The sequence below is a fragment of the Mastigoproctus giganteus genome, chromosome 7, assembly GCF_048544385.1.
Source record: "Mastigoproctus giganteus isolate SK-2022 chromosome 7, ASM4854438v1, whole genome shotgun sequence".
NCBI classification, from domain to species: domain Eukaryota; kingdom Metazoa; phylum Arthropoda; class Arachnida; order Uropygi; family Thelyphonidae; genus Mastigoproctus; species Mastigoproctus giganteus.
In genome coordinates, this window is record NC_143581.1 from 28,363,808 (window position 1) to 28,387,772 (window position 23,965).

General features: G+C 37.0%; 2 protein-coding genes across 2 annotated transcripts in view; both read right to left on the reverse strand.

Annotated features, from left to right (window-relative positions):
- The window catches only part of LOC150082762 (uncharacterized), a 60,636-nt gene extending 52,933 nt beyond the window's left edge, over positions 1–7,703 (reverse strand). Inside the window, exon 1 of the mRNA XM_090378273.1 lies at positions 7,612–7,703. Within this exon, the coding sequence (XP_090234399.1) occupies positions 7,612–7,703 (92 nt within the window). The remainder of the gene's footprint in view (positions 1–7,611) is intronic.
- A 10,983-nt stretch (positions 7,704–18,686) lies between these two features.
- Positions 18,687–23,965, reverse strand: part of LOC150082763 (genetic suppressor element 1-like) — a 132,521-nt gene continuing 127,242 nt past the window's right edge. Inside the window, exons 5-6 of the mRNA XM_090378274.1 lie at positions 20,009–20,209; positions 18,687–18,771 (exon numbers count right to left, since the gene is read on the reverse strand). Of these exons, the coding sequence (XP_090234400.1) occupies positions 18,687–18,771; positions 20,009–20,209 (286 nt within the window). The remainder of the gene's footprint in view (positions 18,772–20,008; positions 20,210–23,965) is intronic.

A 23,965-nucleotide genomic window follows, 5' to 3' on the forward strand; every position in this document is an offset into this window, starting at 1 on the left:
TTAACATAAAAAAAAATTCCAGTTTAATCACCTGAAATCTAAACAAACTGAAGAAATTAGGGAAACCTTTGGAGCTTCTCGTGGTTGGTTCGAGAAATTTAAAAAACGGGCCAGGATTCATAGTGTAAAATTAACAGGAGAAGCTGCAAATAAGTTTCCAGAAAATAAAGGAAATAATTGAAAGTGAAAATTTTCCAAATTTGGTGTTCAATGTTGATGAAAGCGGTTTGTTCTGGAAACGGCTACCAACAAAAAGCTTCATTTCTATTGAAGAAAAATCAGCTGCTGGGTTCAAAGCAGCCAAAGACCGTTTAACGTTACTCTTTGGATCAAATGCCTCTGGCGATTATAAATTAAAATTGTTATTAGTTTACCATTCAGAAAATTCGAGGGCGTTAAAAGGTAACATAAAAATGAATTTACCTGTAATATGGAAAGCAAATAGAAAAGCGCGGGTTACCAAGGAGTTATTTACTGATTGGTTTGTTAACCACTTTTGTCATGAAGTAAAACGGTATTGTCAAAAAAAACAACTTTGAAGAAAAAGCTCTTTTTTTGTTAGACAATGCTCCGGGACATCCTACTGATCTTAACACGTTGGACACATGCATTCCTGTCGAAGTTGTGTTTCTTCCAGCAAACACAACTTCCCTGATTCAACCATTGGATCAGGGAGTAATAGCATCATTTAAAGCTTATTATATTATCTGCGTCGAACATTAAGCAGTTTAACTGAACTAGAGGTTAAAGAGGAAATGACAGTTAAAACTTTTTGGAAAAACTACACCATTAAAAACGCAATTGAAAACATTGATAGTTCTTGGAAAAGAAGTCACTAAGAAATGCTTAAATGGAGTTTGGCGCAAAATATGGCCAGAAGTTGTACTAGAAGAAGAAAATAACATCCAAGAAATTAGAAATGAAGTTATCCAGATGGCTCAATCAATAGGTTTCGAAAATGTCGATGAAGAGGATGTTAGAAATTTATTGAATGCAGAAGATGATGGTTTTTCAGTGGAAGATTTAGAAAACCTTGTTAGCAATAAGACGAAGTTAAAGAAGTTCCTGCCGAAAAAGTGTTAACAACCAAAGATTAAAAAGGTGCTTAAATGACATTGAAAACGTTTTAAATTTTTTTAGTGAAAATGATCCTGATTTAGGAAGAAGTATTATTGTTAAGCGATCAGTGTTAAATGCAATAACTCCGTATAGGCAATTGTTAAATGAAAGAGAAAAAGAGCATAAACAATCAACTTTAGACTCTTATTTTAAAATGTGATTTCACTTTGTATGTAAGTTGACTGTTTATGTAATAAAACTTTTCTTTGTCCGAAAAAAAAGCTTTTCATTTTCTTTAAGTAGGAACGTATCCCTATTCTGACCATAGTATTTTTACCTCTGAAAACGAAGTTTCGCTTAACGAAGTAATTTCGTGGAACGCATCCTATTCGTTATTCGAGTTATGCCTGTATTCATAAGCAGAAGGTACTAAGGTTAGTATGCTAATCTAAATAGTAATAAGAGTAAGGAATAACCTCCTTTTCAAGATGGATATCCTACTGAACCATGTATGGTTAAGTAGGATATCATGTCCCACTGATTTTATTAGCTAATATAAAGCTGTCACAAAAGAAGTGGATCAGTGGCATATCATCACAAGCTTCAGCTCTGGCTTACAAATTTTTTTTTATGTAATGTTCTCATTTTTCTCTTTCTGTTTCGTGCTCCTCCCCATGAGCTCAGAGCCGTGGTGTAGATATATTTATAATGTTATTAATTGCTGATGGATATTTGCTGATGCTATAGGGGCAGTGTTAAGTGGGTCAGAAAACTGCTAGCTTGGGGGGGGGATACACAGACTAAAAGGTTAACAGTGGCTGCAGGCAGAGGCAAAAGTGATTCTTGCACTGCTTCTATTAGAATGAGCAGCAGTCTGAAAAGCAAGGTATGGAGATTTCCAGGACTGCTGGAAATCATAGTGGAACAAGTAAATGCATGGGCTGTGTTAGGGTGACTAAGAGTAGAAACAGGGGCATGTATACTTGCACATATACCAAAGCTAGGAGTATAGTTAATAAATTTGATGAGCTTGAAGTGCTAGTCAAGGCATCAAAGAAAGATATTGTTGGGATATCAGAGACGTGGTGTCACATAATGCAGAACTGAAATTTGCAGTGAAGAATTGGAATTTGGGGAGTACAATGTGTACAGAAAGGATAGACAGAACAGGAAGGGAGGAGAAACACATAAAATCAAAGGAAGTGCATCCAATTGATGTTGGTGGACAATGCAATGCTGAGTCTGCTTAGTGTGACATAAGCACTGGGAAAGGAAAAATGAAAGTAGGTATAGGTTATAGGCATAATGAATCTGATCAGTATAATGAGCAATTGTGCAGAGAAATAGTGGGCCAGCAAATCAAAATGTCTTATAATGGGGGATTTTAACTTTCCAGATTGACGAACTTGTGTGTTGGTCACTTGCACACTAGCAGGACTTTTGTGGATTTATTGGACGACTGTTTTCTACAGCAACATGTTTGAGAGGCAACCAGTAGGAGTAATTCCCACATCAGTACATCACAATGTACTGATGTGGGAATTACTTAAAGATGTAATAACTACCATCAAGGCTAAAGGGAAGGGCTTTTGCTTTCGTAAAGGTGACTATAGGTGTCTCAGACAGTTTTAAAATTCTATACGGTGTGATCAACTGATGATGTTACCAACATTGAATTCCCAATGGGAAGCCTTCAGGGACTTAATTTTGGAGGCTACTAGGCTTTTCATTCCAACTAAGAAATACTGTTTGAGGTTTAGGCCTAAATGGATGTCAGATGAATTAATGAGTCTCGTGGCAGAGAAGAAAAAGGTATGGGATGCATATAAAGTATCAGGTGACACAGAAGCATATGGTAGATATAAACTAGTCTGTAATCCAGTCACAAAGGAGGTTAGGCAGATGAAAGCAGATTACGAGAAATCCTTGGCAAAGGATGCAAAGAAAAACAGCAAAAAGAGTTCTTTACTTATGTAAACTCTAGAAGGAAAGGGATGAATCATATTAGACCACTTAACTTAGATGGACTATTGATGATCATGCTCAGGTAGCTGATAAACTGAATGAGTATTTTGCATCTACATTCACATGAGGAGTTATTCATTGAGGGGAGTGCCAGAAGTTTATCAAACTCTAACAGGGAGCTAAGTGATTTTGTAATGACTGAGAGCAAACTGGAGGAGAAATAGTTGAAGTTAAACATAAAAAAGGCACCGGGGGGGGGGGGGGGGATCTATCCAGTTATATTGAAGGAGGCAGCAAGGGAAGTAAGCAAACCTTCAGCCATAATTATAAGAGCTTCCTTGGACTCAGGGGAGGTTCCCATGGACTGGAGGTGTGCAAATATATCACGAATTCACAAAGGGGGTTCAAAAAGTGACACAAGTAACTATAGACCTGTTATTTTAAACTTGTGTTCCAGGGAAAATAATGGAATCACTGGTTAAAGAAGCATTGCAGGATTATCTAGACAAGACTGCAGTAATAGTTAAGACATAGCATGGGTTTGTTAAAGGGAGGTCTTGTCTGACCAGTTTGATTGGATACTATGATGTGGTCACAAAGGAACTGAATGCCAAAAATAATTTTGACATCATATACTTGGATTTCAGGAAAGCTTTTGATACTGTTGCACCTGGAAGACTGCTGTACAGATTCGAGCAGTATGGCATTAAGGGTAAGTTACTGCAATGGATAAAGGGATGGCTGAGTGGGAGACCACAGAGAGTGGTAATAAATGGACACTGCTCTATGTGGACTAATGTTATTAGTGGAGTTCCCCAGGGTTAGGTGTTGGGCCCATTTTTGTTTTGTATATTTATCAATGATATTGAAGAAGTTATATCAGGTTTAATGTCCAAGTTTGCAGATGATACAAAGGCTGGCAGGGTTGTTAACGACAGTAAAGACAATATGCTACTCCACCCAGATCTAGATAAGTTGGGCAAATGAGCTGAAAAGTGGCAACTGAAGTTTAACATTGACAAATGAAAAGTACTGCATATGGGTAGCATAACCCAAGAAGTATTGGGTTATTGCTACCCATACATACCAACTGTGTGGTACTACACTCAGGGAAGTGGAAAGTGAAAAAGACCTGGGGGTAATTGTGCAGTCAAATATGAAGTTTGCTGAGCAGTGCAGATGGGCTGCCAGGGCAGGTCATGGAGTCTTGTCAATGATATATAGGAATTTTGCTAGCAGGGACAGGGAGGTGATTATTCTGTTATACAAGGCAATGGTCAAGCCACACCTAGAGTACTGTGTACAGGTCTGGATGCCTAATTAGGCCTGAAGGCCTGATGTAGCCGAGTGGTCAGGAGCAACATTGCATAGCACGCGTTCCTTGAGTGGACCGGGGTTCAAACCCATGACTACTAAATACAATAAATATTTGTATTGACGATTTATGGTGAACTCTACTGACTTGATTGTCGTGCCGGAGTATAAACAGAAAATTTATTTATTTATTATTATTAATTTTAGGAAAGATGTAGAGTTGCTAGAACGAGTACAAAGAAGGACAGCAAGATTGGTGAGGGGAACAAAGGGTGAGCTTCCCAAGGAAGGCTTAAGTTTGGCAAATTGCAGTGCCTGGAGAGTAGGCACCTGTGAGGTGATCTGACTGAGGCGTATAAGGCCTTGAATGGGTTGAGCAAGCTGAATGCTGATGGGATTCTTCCCCTTGCTGAGATTAAGAACCTGAGGGGGGACAGATTCAAACTGAGAAAGACAGTTGTAGAATAGATGTGCAGAAATTTTCCTTTAGCTAGAAGGTAGTTGATTGGTGGAACAAACTTCCATCTTTTGTTGTGGAAGCAGATAGCCTAAATAAATTTAAGGCTAAGCTGAACAGGTACTTGGAATGAATGGAGGGGTGAAATGGGAGGGTTTTGTGTTTTTTTTTTGGCTGATGCCGCATAAGCTTGCTTTCTTGCATTGTACGCCTCTACTAATGCTAATGATACTAGTGTAGATACATGATGTTTAAAGTATAAGTTTGACCATAAAAGAGTTAGCAAAAGCTTAAGATGCCGAAGTTCATGACAAGAAATATGATTTGATTTGGATTTTATTGGCGCATTAGCAACTAAGGCTATATATAATGCACCCAAGAAATATGCATTTAGTCAAAGCTTAATAAAGAGACGGCACTCACCTCAATAATCCGTTGTGGTTATACGAATCAAAAAACAGTAGTGTGAGAAATCATTGGTTAAACTAAAAACAGTGTTTAAAAATCGTGATAAGGAGGAGTGATTTAAAAAGAGTAATTGAAAAACTTAGCCTAGAGGAGGAGGGGTGCACCATATCGTATTCTAGTTGTCTGAAATTAAAATAGGATTAAGGCCAATAGTTGAGAACAACAGACTTTCGATGGTTCACACTCAGTTGGCGATAAAAAGAAGAGCGAAAGGGTTGCTGTAGATCTTAAATACCCAAAATGTTGTGCTGGACACGTGGTAATTTAATTCGCGTGAAATTCCAAATGGAAGACAAGGTAACCGGAAGTTGTGTTTAAGATGTCAAGATTGGTGTTGAGATGATATCATTCTATTACGAAGGTTCCGTATAGAAGGAGTTTGTAACTTTAATTTAATTTGACGATGGCTGTTGCAGTATCAACTGAGGGGTTGTGGTTATGAGTGAGTACATGTTGAGACAGTTCAGAATTTCCTTGCTGTGTCCGAAAAACTACAGACGTGGTAGTAAGCGCATGTGTTTGCGATGGTGGATGACCCAAATTTATTAGTAGTGCTCCCAACGTAGCATGCGTTAACAGCCGGGTTGACATCTGATTAAATAAACTATGTTGTTGATGTCTTTAGTGTCATAAATGCAGGTTTCTTTATATTTATTAAAAGGGCTCCTAACTTATTATAGATAGAAAAAAATTATAGAGATCAGTGTTAGTGAAGATAAGACATAATTGTCTACCATTTGAAATCTCATGCGAACTAAATTACCACATGTCTAGCACAACATTTCGGGTACTTAAGATCTACAGCAACCCTTTTGCTCTTCTTTTTATCGCCAACTGAAGATGAACCATCAAAAGTCCATCGTTCTCGACTATTGGCCTTAATGCCTTTTTTAATTTTAATTTCAGACAACTAGAGGACAATATGGTGCACCCTTCCTCCTCTAGGCTAAGTTTTAAACCGTGCTTCCTTATCGTGATTTTTAAACACCGTGTTTAGTTTAACCAATGATTTCTCACACTACTGTTTTTTGATTCATATAACCACAACGGATTATTGAGGTGAGTGCCGTCTCTTTATTAAGCTTTGACTAAATGCATATTTCTTGGTATAAGTTTGTTGATAATACAAACAAAGATGTAACCAAAGGTGGGCTGGGTGGTTAATGAGAGGAATTAGAGGTTAAAATTTAGTGACAAAATGGCAGTGATTGACAAGCCTTACCCGCTATGGTTAGTGTTAGTTAGGGTGTTTATCCCAACCCCCTTGGCACTGTTCTAAAATCGGAAACTCTTTTTTCCTATGATGCTTATCAGTTAATTGAACTGTATATTCTCCATTAAAAAGTCTTCATTTTATTAGGCCTAAATATGATCAACTAAGCCTAACCTGCGAGCACGACCCAAATCCATAGTTTGCTCAGTAAGTTGTTTTAAAATAGGGTGTTTACCCCCCCCCCAGCTGTTTTAAAATAGGAAAACAAGTTCTCAATTTCAAAACAATGGCGGGGGGGGGGGGAGATAAACACTAAAACTAACCATAGTGGGTTAGGTATGTCAATCACTGACATTTTGGAAGGGAATAGCCATCACTAAATTTTAACCGAATCAGGATACCATTTGGATAAATTTAAAAATAGCAGCTGAGGTATAACACTGCAAAATGCAAGGTCTTGTATCTAATATTAGAAGTAATCTTAGAATAACATACCACTTTAGTAGCACCAAACTCAAGACAGTTGATAATGAAAACGTCTTTGGAGTAAAAGTCTGATATGAAGCTCTCTGTACATTTCAGACAGACTGCTAGGACAGCTAATATGGTATATGCCAATAATATACTAGAACTCTGCCAGTAAAGACAAAGAGGTCTCTATTCCATTTTATAAAGCAGTGATCAGGCCACATCCTGACTATTGCATATAAGCTTGGAAAACCAACCAATTTTAGGCAAAATTCCAACCTGTTGGAAAGGGTACAGAGACACAGAGAGAGTCAAGTTTTGTCAAAAAGAGGAGTGAGTGACCTGATCAAGATGCTCAAAGCTTTAAATTATTGAGCAGATTAAATGCTGTGGGAATTTACCTTACATATATAAGGCAAATTTAAATTTAAGGGATAATTGTAAAACAGATATCTAAAAATTTTCTTTCCTTCAAAAAGTGACTGGCAGTTAGACTAGCTCACCCTCTCATAGAGTTTGAAAGTATTTAAATATAACAATGGACAAATACTTTAAAAAATATGTAAAGGAAGTGAAGGAAGGTGATAACAGTTGCACCTAGTTTTTTTTTTTTTTTTTTTGGGGGGGGGGGGTGTTCAAGTGACACAAACTTGCTTCCTGGCATTACTTTGCTAATACTAAATTGGAATTAATTCCGATGCTCTGAATCTTATTAGCTGTAAAACTATTTATAGTTTGCATATCCACATCTTTTGGCATCTCTAATATTAATCAAATAATATCATCACTAAGTTATCAAATCTGCACCGTCAAGTACCTAGTTACACCATTGAAGGAACAGTAATCCCTTCATTAATGAGTAATTGTCTGGGTAAAAGAATGCATTACAAACAAATAGCAATATATTCCTCCTTATGAAGAAATTCTGTTTATTTGTAGTGTAGAGAGTGAGGCAACTCATAGCAATTTGCTTGACATTATAAGACATTTTGACACAACATTTAAGCAAGTTATGTAGTTGCATATCAAAATTATACATTACAATGAAAAATTTAATTACAATTAATTAATTCTTATAACTTTTTTCCTATCCAAACTTCAATTACATGCTATCACATACACTCAGTGACCACTCAATTATGACCACCTACCTAATAACCATGCTTGTTCACACTAATAGCAACTGCTATTCACCTAGCACTGACTCCACTACCTGTCTGAAAACATCCATAGGGATCTGCAGCCATGCTGCCTGTAACTATCGGAATAGATGACCATTGGGTGCCCATACACCTCACCTCCCATTCCAAAACATCCCACAGATGTTCAATTGGATCGAGGTCAAGTAAATTTGGACTCCAACCAAGATGGGCAATATTCTACTGTTGGCATTCATGGTGAGCAGACGTGCCTATTACAGCTCTCCATAGTGACATTAAAGAAGCATAGATAAAAGGGGATTAAAGCAGGATTAGTAAAGTAGAGCAGGATTTCAAAGGTTTTTTAGTACAGTCAGTCCTTGTATAGCACGATAGTTGTGTTCCTAGAAACCCTTGTGCAATGCAAAATCGTGCAATATAAACAACAGGCCCTATGGGAAAAATAGGGTTAGGTGCCGACCACCCAAGAGTGAACACATTTGTAACCAAAACATTACCAAACATTAAATAATCATAATAAAATACGTAAGTATTTTATTACGACTATTACGTAATAAAATATTGCTAATGCTTTTGCTTCTATCGTAAGCAAACTTGTTTTTTGTTTGATTTTCTATCCAAACAGATGACAGTCATTCCATCTCTTCCAATTCTTTGTGTCTTAATCTAATGGATTTTAATTACATTTGAGTTGTTCCTGCTATGAAAGTTGTTTTTATTTTCTCTGCATTATTTGTAATTCTCTGCATTGCCTCATTTAGGCCTGTGCAATATCACATGGTCTCATTTCGCTCAAAGCATTTCACAATTTCATTTTTTTTTTTCTCTATTGACAGAGGCTAACTGGCCATAAGCCTTACCGGGGTAACACCAGTGGGCCGGAGGGATTTTGGCCATAAACTAGTATGAGGCTAGTATGAGGCCGCTACAAATTTTCCCGTGTAAGAATTTTTGACCCAGTCCGCCTCTGTTTATCGATATTGCTTTTCTTTTTCTCTCTGAATCTGTAGTGTCTTCACCAGGATGCTTCCTTTTGACATTAAACTCGATCTAATTGCATTTGCAATAATACCGATAGCTGGAATTGTGTGGGTTTTTACGTTATTATGGTGAAAAGCAATTTCCCCTTCACTGATATAAAAAAAACAAATACATTTTCAGAATCTTCTCTTCATTCCTATCGTGTTGCATTCAGTTGGGGTGATTCCGCGTTCAACTGCCATTTCTTGCTAACACCAAGGCGAATCGTGCATAAGCGAATTCAGTTCGTGTTATATACGATATCATTCCCCTATATATAAATCGTGTATGATCGAATTTGTGTAGTGTAAACACGTGTTATACGAGGACTGACTGTGTATTGTAAAGTTTATTTTAATAAGTTTTTTCTCCGTAATAGTTTGATTTATTTTTTTATATTATAAATATAATTTTTTAAAAGTTTGTTTTTATTAATAATTAGTAAATTTCATAATGGTTATTACAAGATCCACCTTGAACATTTCGTCAGAGGGCACCATGACTCATACGGAAATAGCCGATAGCAATTTACATCTGAGTCATGATTTTATCCTTTGCAGAACCTGTGGCATGTATTCCAAGGTCGAGCTAGTGGATAATCCTAGCTCACTTGGAGATTCTTTTCTTTGTCACCGTTGTAAGGAGTGCACCGATCTTAAGTTAATTTGGTGCACTGCTAGAACAATTTGAGTCACTGAAAAAAATGGGTGCTTGCCCTCGAGAATAATGTAACTGGGAGCTCATCAGGAACTCAAGACTCTAGCAACCTACCAAGTGATGCATTCCCGATTCAGGCCCCAGCCCCAGAACAGAATAACCAAGTGCAAACTACTCTGGTTCAAAAGGACTTAGTTCTATTAGGAGACTCCATTGTCAGGGAAACAGGAAATATTTTTTTGTAATAAGGATAGGTAGACTAGAACCAGGGTATGTATGCTGGGAGCAACTATTAATGATGTCACCAATGGACTGTCAGATTTTAAGGGGGAAAAGAGAATATTATTATTCATGTGGGAACTAATGACATTAAGCATACATGATCTGACGACTTGTTAGACAAATATAGGACCATGCTGAAGAAATGTTGCAAGTTAGGTCACAATGTCTATGTGCCTGCAATTCTGCCCAAGCACAATAGGAGGGATTATATGCTGAAAGCCTTGTGGAAGGCTTTTGGGGGAAAATTTCTATCAGCTTGGCCTGCGCTTGTAGGTAGAAGGAATCTGTTTTGTAGAGACTGGATACATTTAAACAAAGGTGGTGCAAAAGTTTTTGCCAGTATTATTGAGGATACCTTAAAGGTTCAGGGGAACTGCTAGTTTGGAGAGAATAAGGGTAATATAGATACGCATTTATCTGATAATATTGGTCAAATTAACTCTTGCACATACCTCAAGAGTATTTGTTTGCTACCACAATAGAACATAGTAGCAAGATGTTCTGAGGGCAAAAGCGTTTCAAATGAGCGGGTAGCAAATGCCAGGGAAGTGAGCTTAAATAACTTTAATGGGTGTGTCAGGGTAGTTAACTATACAAGAACACTTAAGTTTTAATTGTTTATTCAGTAATGTCAGAAGTGTCGTCAATAAAATGAGTGAATTCGAACTGCTGGTTAGGACAAGTAACCCTGACATAATAGGGCTTACAGAAACATGGCGCCACCCGGAGATAAGGGATGATGAGTTTCAGTACATTATTTTTAATGTATTTAGGAAGGATGGAAGATAGGTGTGGTGGAGTCATGCTTCTTATCAAAAGTAGCCTGAGTGCAACGAAAGCTTTCCCGGATTCAGATGTTTCACATGCTAGTATAGAATCTGTATGGTGTGAAATAGTTGGAAGCAAAGGTATAATGAGAGTGGGAGTAATCTACAGGCCAGGTGATTGTGAAGATTATGATGAGAGCCTCTACATGCAAATGGAATGGACAAGTAAGCATCAATGTCTTATTATGGGTGATTTCAATTTGCCTCTGATTGGAGCAAATGAGAAGAAAACTCCACATGGGGAACAAAATTTTTAAATCAACTAAATGATTGTTACTTGTATCAACATGTCAGGGAAAGTACTAGGGGAAAAGAATACTCTAGACCTCATCATCACCCATGAACCAGATGACATAATAGGGCTGACAGTACAGGAACCAGTAGCAGGAAGTGATCACTGCATTCTACGGTAGACGATGAAGAGAGAGGTAGCAGTAGTTAAAGGCAAAGGAATAGGTTATAATTTCAGGAAAGGAAATTACAATGCCTTAAGATTCTACATGGCCTCTATTAACTGGGTATATATCTCACAGAGAGCAAATACAATTGAATTATGGTCAGTGGCAGACTGGTCAGGGTGTCAGCTTGCCCGATGGCAAGTGGGTCCCCTTGCAATAACATTAGACAATATGTTAAAAAAATGTTAATGACCTTTTAGTAGCTTGAAAATATAATAGTTGTGTGTGGGCCCCCTTTGTCTCCTGGCAACTAATATGTTTAGACTCAGTCCGCCACTGATTATGGTACACCTTTAAAACATTAATCACAGAAGCATTGAATGCTTATATACCATTAAAAAAAAAAAAAAAAAAAAATTCCCCAAGGAGGATTCCAAGTTGAATGAATAATGAAATTGCCAAATTACTTGAGCAGAAAAAGACTGCATGAAAAAGTTAGAGCAATAAAAAGTACTGAAGCCTATAACAGCTACAAATTGATCTGTAATAATGCCACTGAAAAGGTTAGGCTGGCAAAGGCAGATTATGAGAAATCACTGGCAAAGAGGGGGGATAAGGAATTCTTCACATACATAAATGCAAAGAAGAGAAGGACAAACCAGATCAGACCCTTATGTTATGGACGTGGGATAGTATTAGTAACGGCCGCATGGTGCAAGAAAGCCTATGGCTTATGCTGCACCAGCCAAAAAAAAATCCGAACAAAACAATGATAAAAACAAAAAATAAATAAAATAAATAACTAAATAATAATAATTAATAAATAAAAAAAAAAAAAAAAAAAAGGAAATTAAACCTATCATCCTATACGCTTCCCTTACCCGAAAGTACTATCCAGATGACCTTTGAATTTCCCCAAACTGTCAGCCTCTACCACCCATGAAGGCAACTTATTCCAGTAATTTATAACTCGCTGGCTAAAATAAAACTTCCTGCAGTCCAATCTAAACATTTCCCCCTATAACTTGAATTTATGTCCCCTAGTTCTAGCATCATTTATAATCTTGAAAATTTTGTCCTCATTCATTTTACTGATGCCTCTCAGAGCCTTAAACACCTCAATCAAATCTCCTCTAAGGTGTCTAGTTTCCAAACTCTGCAACCCACATATTCGAAGTCTTTCTTCATAAGGATGCCCTTTTGCCGATCTCACCAGGCGAGTTACCCTTCTTTGCACCCTTTCAAGAAGCTCGATGTCTTTCTTTAGGTGCGGTCTCCATACTTGAACACAGTATTCCAAGTGTGGTCTAACATAAGCCTTATATAATGGGATTATCACGTCCCTATCTCTACTTGCAAAAGTTCGATAGATCATCGATAGGACACCATGGGCCTTCCTTGCAACCTGTTTACAATGCTCAGAGAATTTCATGTCTGACCGTATCGTAACACCCAAGTCCCTTTCCTCCAGTACTGGGTTTAGTTGAACTCCACCAAGTGAATAAGTTTTTTTGGGATTACTGTTTCCCAGGTGTAATACCTTACACTTTGTTGGATTAAAGCACAGCTGCCATTTTTCTGACCATTCCTGAAGTCTATCTAGGTCTCTCTGAAGAAGCTCAGCTTGACAGTGATCATTAACTACTCTACCAATTTTAACATCATCTGCAAATTTAGACATCACGCCCTCTATCCCTTCATCAATGTCGTTTATGAAAATTAAAAACAACAGTGGTCCTAATACTGATCCTTGGGGAACCCCACTTCTTACATCAACCCAATCTGAGGAATAGCCATTTATCACAACCCTCTGCCTCCTGCCCTGAAGCCATCCTTCTATCCATCTAAGCATTTTCCCAGTGATTCCAACCTGTTCCAACTTATAAAGCAACCGCTCATGTGGGACTGAGTCAAAAGCTTTGCTGAAATCTAAATAAACAATGTCGAAATTATTCCCTAAATCGAGCTCGTGAGTGACCCTTTCGAAATAGCGAACCAGATTTGTTAAACATGATTTTCCCTTTACAAAACCATGCTGAGTATCCTTGAGAATTTCAATTCGATCCAAATGATACTGAATTCCACCCTTGATCATTGCCTCCATGATTTTCCCTACTACTGAAGTCAGACTGACAGGTCGATAATTTCCAACTTCACTTTTAGAGCCACCCTTATGTATGGGAGATAAATTTGCACTTTTCCAATCCAAGGGAATCTCCCCAGAGTCTAGTGATGCTCGTATAATTAGCCTCAATGGTTCAATGCACTCGCTTGCCGCCTCTGTTAAGATTATAGGGTATATTCCATCAACTCCAGGAGCCTTACTGGTCTGTAGGCTCAAAAGTTTTTTCATTAAATAATCTTGCGAAATTTCAATATCATTAATTACATATTTTTTAACTTCGCTCCCACAATTTTCCTTTGCCACAAAAGGCTTTTCATTTGTAAATATCGATGCAAAATAACTGTTGAGTTCATCTGCAACGGCAGCTGGTGTATTTATTACTATCCCCTTTCCCTTACGTAAAGGTCCGATCTGGTTTGTCCTGCTCTTCTTGGCATTTACATATGTGAAGAATTCTTTATCCCCCCTCTTTGCTCTGTTTGCTAGTGATTTCTCATAAACTGCCTTTGCCTGTTGAACCTTTTCTGTGGCTCTATTACACATCACCTTGTAGCTGTTATAGGCTTCAGTACTTTTTATTGCTCTGTAACCTTTCCATGCCACCTTTTTCTGCTCAAGTAATGTGGCAACTTCACTATTCATCCAACTTGGAACCCTTCTCGTGGAGTATTTTTTTAATGGTATATATGCATTCAAGGCATCTGTGATTAATGTTTTAAAAGCGTACCACAGTTCAATTGTTTTCATTCTCTGTGCGATACCCAGTTAATAGAGGCCATGTAGTACCTTAAGGCATCGTAATTTCCTTTTCTGAAATTAAAACCCATTCCTTTGCCTTTTACTTCTATTAGATATCCCTATTAGTTAGTTAGTATTAGATATCCCAGCTGAAGTTACAGATGAACTCAACAGTTACTTTGCAACGATATTTACAGAAAAAAAAACCCTTCACATCAATGAGAAATTCTGGGAGTGAAGTTGAAAAAAAATGTAATTAATGACGTTGAAATTTCACATGTTTATTTAATGAAAAAAACTTGAGCCTACAGGCCAGTAATGCTCCTGGGGTTGATAGCATTTACCCTATAATCTTAAGGGAGGCAGCAAGTGAGTGCATTGAACCATCAAGGCTAATTATGAGAGCATCACTGGACTCTGGAGTGATTCCATTGAATTGGAAAGTGCCAATGTATCTCCAATACATAAGGGCAGTTCTAAGAATGACATTGGAAATTATCGGCCGGTTAGTCTAACTTCAGTAGTAAGGAAAATCATGGAGAAATTCAGGATCATTTAGATAGAAATGGAATTGTGAAGAATACTCAACATAATTTTGTAATGGGAAAATCATGTTTAACTAATCTGATTAGCTATTTTGACAGGATTACTCAAGAGCTGAACTTAGGGAATAATTTTGACGTTGTTTATTTGGATTTCAGCAAAGCATTTGACTCAGTCCCACATGAGTGGTTACTTTATAAGCTGGAACAGGTTGGAATCACTGGAAAATCCTTAGATGGATAGGAGGATGGCTTCAGGGCAGAAGGGAGAGGGTTGTGATAAATGGTTATTCCTCAGATTGGGTTGATGTAAGAAGTAGGATTCCCCAAGGATCAGTATTAGGATCATTGTTGTTTTTTGATTTTCATAAATGACATCGATGAAGAGATAGAGGGCGTGATGTCTAAATTTGAGATGATGTAAACATTGGTAGAGTAGTTAATGATTGCTGCCAATTCATGAATCTTCAGAATGACCTAGATAGACTTCAGAGATGGTCAGAAAAATGGCAGCTATGCTTTAATCCAGCAAAGTGTAAAGTATTGCACCTGGGGAACGGTAACCCCAAAATAACTTATACACTTTGCAGAGTTGAACTAAAGCTGGTAGTGGAGGAAAGGAACTTGGGTATTATGATACTGTCAGATATGAAGTTCTCCACGCATTGTAGACTGGTTGAAAGGAGGGCCCATGGTGTCCTATTGATGATTAATCGAACAATCGCTAGTAGAGAAGGATATCATAATCCCATTATATAAGGCTATTGTTAGACCACACTTGGAATACTGTGTTCAAGTATGGAGACCGTGCCTAAAGAAAGACATTGTTCTTCTTGAAAGGGTTCAAAGATGGGTAACTTGCCTGGTGAGATCGACAAAAGGGCGTCCATATCAGAAAAGACTTCGAATATGTGGATCGCAAAGCTTGAAAACTAGGCATCTTAGAGGGAACTTGATTGAGGTGTTTAAGGCTCTGAGAGGCATAAGCAAAATGAATGACAAAATTTTCATGGTTATAAATGATTCTAGAACTTAATAATTAATTTCAAGTTACGGAGGGAGTTGTTTAGACTGGATTGCAGGAAGTTTTATTTTAGCCAGAGTTATAAATTACTGGAATAAGTTACCTACATGGGTGGTCCTAAGGGAGGAGGGAAATGCATAGGTTGTCCATTTCCTTTTCTCTTATTAATTTTTATTTTTTAAAATTTTCTTCTTATTATTTTATATATTTTTTGTTATTTTATTTTTATTAATTTTTAGGCTAGTGCAGCATAAGCCATAGGCTTGCTTGCACCACGTGGCCATTACTAATATCTTCACTGTGTTCCTTGAACCACTCACGCGCAGTGCGGACCCGATGACATGCTACACTATCATTTTGGAAGATCCCATTTCTGTTAAGGGAAAAAAGCAACATGGCAGGGTGCACTTAGTCTCCTAAGAGATGCTGGTAGACTTAATCAGTGAAATGTTGATCCATCTGCACCATGGGTCCTATTTCTTGCAAGCAAAACATACTCCATATTAAGCAACCACTGCCACCTGCCCGGATAGTGAGCACCATGCATGATGGGTGCATGGACTCATGTCGCTTGCCCCACACATAAAGGTATCCATCAGCGTGTTGCACCAGGTATTGAACTTATCCAACCAACACACTTGTTTCCAGTTCTCCAGTGTCCAACCAGCGCATTGTTGACACCAGAGCAGTAGACAATGGTCAGCAGTGAGTAGAGCGTTCTTCTTTCGTCAAGAAATGTTCTTCGAGACAACAGGATTCCAATAATGTTTTTATGCAATGTCAGCGAAAAGAGGGTGTCTCTTGGGTCATCTCCTGTTGAACTCCATACATCTGAGTGTGCAGCACATCAACACTTGGGATATTGTTCTTGCATTCCCCATATTGCATTGCAATGCCGACTATCACACAGTAGTAGCCTACTGTTAAGCCATAGAATGCACTGTACCCTTCACACACTGCAAACATCCTCTTTGTGTAATCCTTTACAGTTCTGTCAGTGGGTGGTGATTTGACCCATTCAACACTATTCTTTGTACATCTTAATCACAGTGGGCTGGTGAGTAACTGACTGTTTCTGATATGGAAGCACCTGATGAACAAGTTCCCACATTCATGCCCTTTTGAAACTCCACAATGTCTTTATGTCCCATAACTACTACTTTATCAACTTGACTTGCACAACCAGATACATGCTGCTACTGCTCTAACATATGTAGCTGTTCAGTATTTTATACTGGAAGCTATGTGACATACTCCATTACAGATGGGGGTGGTCATAATTCAATGATCCCTGAGTGTATATTATCATTATGGTACTCAAGAAGGCAGCTAGAGGATATTTTTCAGTTGATAGTAAATTATCAGTTCACAGGCAGTGAGGCTTTCTCCAGTATAACAGATGTTGTGCCCAAAATAGATGAGAGAACCCAGTTGGACTGAATTCTAGATAATCCATAAGGGAACAAGAAGCTAAAGCTAGCTTTTACAAACCATTAAAGCTGCCAATAGTTGATGTAATAATACTGGGTACTCTGAAGAAAATTATAACACTAGATAACTGTACAAGAAAGAGAATTCTCTAAGGGAAAATTCTCAAGGTAACTGCACAACTCAAACTTGTCTTTTTACTTGGATAAAATATTTCTAAAACTGATACATCCCAAAGCTGCAGCTGAATGTGAATTTTATTTATCGTAAATTTTTCTTTTAAACCATTCTAAATATCATCCACCTAATCATACTGAACACAGATTAATGCAAGTGAATTACATAGGAAACTAAAATAGAACCAAATTACCATATATCTACAGAAGTAAAGGAGATGCCCATAAGGAAAACCACACAATTTGTTTTCCTTATATAAATTACCAAAACAGTCAAATTTCTGGACACGAATATGCGAAAAATTTTATCAAGTGGTCCATTATCAAAATGATAATGAGATTTTTATCCTGTTGGCTTTCTTAGCATTGGTAGCTCCTGATTTTTATCTCTTAAATCAAATATGTGAGATAATTTCTGGTGTTATAATAATTGGTAGAAATAAGATATTTTCTTCAAAATAACCATATTTAGTGATTTATTCATTCATTAATCCCATTCTTCAAGATTTTATAAAAATCAAGTTGAACATCACTGCAAGACTTTATGGATGCTGTGCTGTTAAACTTATAAATTAAACCCCAGGTCTTTATATTTATTTGAAACAATTTTGTTTTTATTTGGCATAAATTCTAAGAACATTTACTCAAAGCTACATTAAGGCTATTTCGAGGCATTTAAGATTTATCGAGTTTTATAATGTATTACATACTGCCTTTGTTAATAAAATGATTATGGAAAGAATAAGGAAAATAATTAACAAGAAATATGAATAATAAATTAGAAGTCATTAGGGTGCAACAATACAGTAACAGAAACAGACAGAGAAGGCCTTCAGTTGCTTCCAATACATTAAGCAAATAATGACTTATCAATAACTTTCAAATAATTACTGGTAAAGTGTTTTAAGTACTACAATTACATCTTTCAGTAATGAATGTTTCTGACAATTTCAGCAAATTAATAATGTCTCCACTAAAACTACACAAGATGAATAAGAGTAACTTGCTTCAGAAATAGAAAATTGATTTTTCATTAGTGCAACTTTTAATGCAAGTTTAGAACAGCCGTCTGCTGAATGCTAATGTATCATCATCAATATTCAAGTAAATGCACAGCCATCATTGAATAAAGTGGTTAGACAAATTGTAACAGTGATTTTTTTCAATATCTGAATATTTTCCTTATTTTTTTCATCACTGAGAAATTAAAATTGACTGCACTTAATTAATCCTAATATTCAAAGTTAAGAACCGCACTGCATTAAGGGAATTTCAAGCTGGTCATTATAAAGTAAAAAAATTTTCACAAAAAATGAAAATTAACCTTACTGCTTTCTTGATTACTTTTCTAACATAAAAGATTAGTCATTTCACTTTAACTAAGTATGCAATAAATCCTGGATTATATCTTTGATTCACTTGGGTGGCTTTATTTATAGTAATAGCAAAACTGTAAGGCAATCAATAAAGTCATAGGAGAGATATAATACCAATACAATAAAATTGTTTTTGTTTTTTTTTTTTTGTTAACAAAAACAAACATTTACAGTAACTTCTTGGTTTCTCAAGTTGTGGAACGTATACTTAGCTTACAACTGAGTAGCTAAATCAGTTTTTCTTGTTTAACACAATTAAAGAGTCATTCTAGTAGCATCGTGGACCTACATGTGGCAGAGAACTTATAATAATAAGTTCTAGTAGCAGTAGATTTAGCCATCACAAGAAGGTAGGTACAGCCTCAAGTTCTGGCCTTATTTTTGCATTACTATCAACTCAATAATTTAGTTCATTTTTAAATTCAGCTTGGTGATCTGAAATTGTTCCTACAGGAAGTGGTAAGCATCTATAATGGGTATTATTTCTCTAAAATGAAATGGACTTCATTTAGAATCCAAGCTACTTACTTATTTCAAGAAATAAGTTTGAAGCCAGAAAATATTCCTAGTTAAGAGATAAGATTTCTCTATGCTTGCTGGAACTCTGACTGGCTCACACGTAAAAATGTTTCTATGCATATATATGTAAATAAACATTTAATTTAGGATTTGAGGATCCCTGAATTTAAGATCCTTAGCACACATCTTTTACACTGATACCAGATTCTGGTAAGACTTGAATAAACATATTTCTTTTGTGTGACAGTACTTAGGAATTAAAAAATAATAATAATAAAAATTTAAATAACTCAGTTTCAGCTGTCACTCAAACCCTGTAGGGCCCAACTGAAGAAACAAATAATTTCCTTAACAGCAAAGAAGATACTTTTACTGGTGGCATATTATCACAAGCTTGGGACTGGTACAGTACAATGTATGTTTATTTATTTTTATGTGGCATTCTCTTTTCCTTTTAGTTCTTCCTCTATGGCCATCAACACGGTCCTGGTGTTGATGCACCACAGCACTGATTCTTACAAAAAAAAAACTACATTTAAAATTTACTGAGGAAGAACAGTATATTATTACATTTTTTGAAGAAGAGGAAGAGAGCAAGCACATTTGTTAAAACAGTATTTCTCAACCTATTTAACAGCATGGTCTAATCTAAATTAAATATTTTCTGTCAGTTCACTTATAATAAAATAATCAATAATTTAATAATAAATTCAATTAATTTAATTCTTAAAATAATTCTTCATTTTAATATAATATAATATAAAATTTATGAACCCCAAAAAATGTATGTACCTGTATGCAGGATGAGGTAGATGGTGGGGTGGCAAGAATGCAGGATGGAAGGGATATGGAGCAGAAGGATGGTCATATGGTGAAATATGATGAGGTAAGGATGGCCGCACTTCATCTAGTGCCCTATATGGTTGAAACCCACGAGAAGAGGTAAGAGCATCATCTATACGAGGCACAGGAGCTATTGTTGCATGAGGTCGGCTGAAAGATAAAAAATATAATTATTAAAGTGTAATTAATATTTTAAAAAAAAAATATTTCCAATTAATAGTTTCTATGATCACAATGAGTTTGATATATAAAAGAAGTGCTTGAAGTTGAAGTGGTATTAAAAATTAAAGCAGTATGATCTGTAAATTTCTTCAAGAATTTGGGGTGGAAAAATGATAGGATGGTTTTGAAACATCCTGAAAATAAGTAGGTGATATCTTCAGAGCTGATTTTAGGAGGCTGGTGGAGCAAGGTGTGCTTGGTGCTGTCTTTATTCAATAGTGCTTCCCTTCCACCACCACTCAGAATCCTTGAGGCTCCTTCAATAAAATTAGTAAAGCCAGAAAACAACAAGTCTACTTTTTAAGCCCCTTGCTACTTTGGGCTTCCGGCACATGCTGAGTAATCCATATGGAAAATCCCACGCTCTACGGCCTTGCATTTATAGGAAAATGCATAGGGAGTCCGATATGAAAAACATAAAGGAGGATCTTCTCCATGAAGCATTTGCAGATTGGTTATAACTGCACCTAATTCTCCTGTCTCTAGAGATTAATATACAGTCCTATATATACTAAAAGAATCATATTTTATGAAAATATGAAATAAATCATATGAAATTCTGATGTCAGTGTCAAGTCATTATTTTGTTTATCAAAATCAACGTAAAGAAACATTTCTCACAATTCAGCCTTTCCCTTAATATAATTTATCTGCAGTATCACATAAAATAGCACTGTTAGGAAATACAGCATTAAACTATTTAATTTTTCTTATAATGATAACAAATGTTTTATTATTTTTATTTTTTACAAAAAAAGATCCCTTGAATAATAATTTCTGTTCCATGCAACTCTTTTGGCATTGAGCTCGCAAGCCCTAGAGCAAATGAATATTCTGTCTCACTTCAAGTACTAGATACAAGTGATTATTAAATTTACATTAATATTACAATATGTTAAAATTTAAGTTTGACTTACTTTAAATATTTAAATTCATTAATAAGCTTACTACTATATAGGTTAGTGCAAAAGCATCATTTTAACGTAGCCATCTACCAAAGTAGTTAAATTAATTAATTAAATTACCATCGTTTTAGTTATATCTCATATTGTGAATGCCTTCACAACGAGTTGCCATAGTATTGTACTATATCAAATAAGTAACACTTCACAAGTGGAGAGGACTACTGTTACTTATTCTCAGTGGATACCACCACCCAGATGGCACCGTTTCAAATCTTGTTGGCTTCTCCTCAGTGGGTGGGCAGGCACCCTGGTGTTGCAATAGTAACAACCCAGTTATGAAGTCTTCTCCACTGGTGAAGTGTTATTTATTCGAGGTAGTACAATACCATGGCAACTTGTTGTGAAGGCATTCACAATATGAGATATAACCAAAACAATGCCAATTTAATTAATTAATTTAACTACTTTGGTAGATGGCTATGTTAAAATAATGCTTTTGCACTAACCTATATATTAGTCATTCTACCCCATAGCATGAGGCCTTTGCCCTTAAATATTTTATAGTCTAAGTATACTATATGATATTTAGCTTCTGCTCCACACATTTAAAATTTTTTTTTTAATATTAGCATTAGCAGAAGCATATGATGCAAGAAAGCAAGCTTATATGGCATCAGCCAAAAAAAAAAAAAAAAAAAAACACCTTCCCATTTCATCCATCCAGTCACTCCAAATGTTTGTCTAGTTCAGCCTTAAATTTATTTAACCTATCATCTTCCACAAAAATAAATGGAAGTCGGTTACAGCAATCAACTACCCGCTGGCTAAAGGCAAACTTAAAAACATCTATTCTACAACCGTCTTTCCTCGATTTGAATCTATGGCCCCCCTCAGGTTCTTAATATGAGCAAGCGGAAGTATCCCATCAGCGGTGAGCCTGCTCAAACCATTCAAGGCGTTATACACCTCAATCAGATCACCTCACAGGTGCCTGGTCTCCAGATACTTCAACTTTCAGAACTTAAGCCTCTCTTGGTAAGAGCTCACCTTTCTTTTTCTCACCAATCTTGTTACCCTTGTCTGTACTCATTCTAGCAACTCTACATCCTTCCTAAAATGAGGCCTCCAGACCTGTATGCAGTACTCAAGGTGTGGCCTGACAACTGCCTTATGCAAGAGGATAATAACCTCTTTGTCTCTGCTAGCAAAGTTCCTATATATCATTGACAAAACTCCATGACCAGCTCTGGCAGCCCATCTGCACTGCTCAGAGAACTTCATATCTGACTGCACAATTACCCCCAGGTCTTTTTCATTCTCCACCTCCCTGAGTGTAGTACCACACAGTTGGTACGTTTCTCTTGGGTTACTCCAACCCGTATGCAGTACTTTGCATTTGTCAATGTTAAACTTCAGTTGCCATTTCTCAGGCGCCTCCATAGCCAGGTGGGAAGGAGCAGCAGTGCGTAGCACATGCTTCTTGATTAGACCGGGGTTCGAGCCTGTCACCACCAAATACGGAGGATGCGGAAAGGTCAGGGAATGACCACCACATATCTCGGAGCAATATGGCCTTAGTTGCTAATGCTCTTAAAAACCAAATAACACACGCCATTTCTCAACCCATCTGCCTAACTTTTCTAGATCCTGTTGCAGTAGCATACTGTCTTTACTGTCATTAAGAACCCTGCCAACCTTTGTATCAATCTATAACTTTCATAATCTATATTAGCATTAACAGAGGCATTTGATGCAAGAAAGCAAGCTTATACAGCATCAGCCAAAAATAATAAAATAAAATAAAATAAAACAAATAAATAAATAACCACTTCCACTTCACTCCTCTGTTCATTCGAAATACCTGTCCAGCTGAGCCTTAAACTTATTTAGGCTATCAACTTCCACGACAAGGGATGGAAGTCTGTGCCACCAACCAACCACCTGCTGGCTAAAGGCAAATTTCCGCACGTCTATCCTACATCTGTCTTTCGTCTATCCTATATCTGTCTTTCCTCAATTTGAATTTATGCCCTCTCAGGTGATTATTCTGAGCAAGAGGGAGAATCCCATCAGCATTGAGCATACTCAAACCATTCAAGGCTTTATACACCTCTATCAGATCACCTCGCTGATGCCTAGTCTCCAGACACTGTAATTTGCAAAACTTAAGCCTTTCTTCGTAAGAGCACCCCTTTGTTCCATTCACTACTCTTGTTGCCCTTCTCTGTACTCGTTCCAGCAGCTCTACATCCTTCTTGAAATGAGGCCTCCAGGCCTGTATACAGTACTCTAGGTGTGGTCTGACCATTGCCTTATACAACGGAATAATCACCTCCTTATCCCTGCTAGAAAAATTCCTATATATCATTGACAATACACCATGAGCTACTCTTGCAGCCCGTCTGCACTGCTCAGAGAACTTCATATCTGCCTGCACAACCATCCCCAGGTCCCTTTCATTCTCTACCACTGTCAGTGTAGTACCACAGAGTTGATACGTTGCTCTGGGATTGCTGTTTCCCATATGTAGTACTTTACATTTGTCAATGTTAAACTTCATTTGCCACCTCTCAGCCCATCTGCTCAACCTTTCCAGATCCTGTTGCAGCAGCATAGTGTCAGTAGTGTCCTTGACAACCCTGCCAACCTTCGTATCGTCTGCAAACTTGGACATTAAGCTTGATATACCATCATCAATATCATGTATAAATACAGAAAACAATAATGGACCCAATACTGAACCCTGAGGGACTCCACTAATACCATTAGTCCACGATGA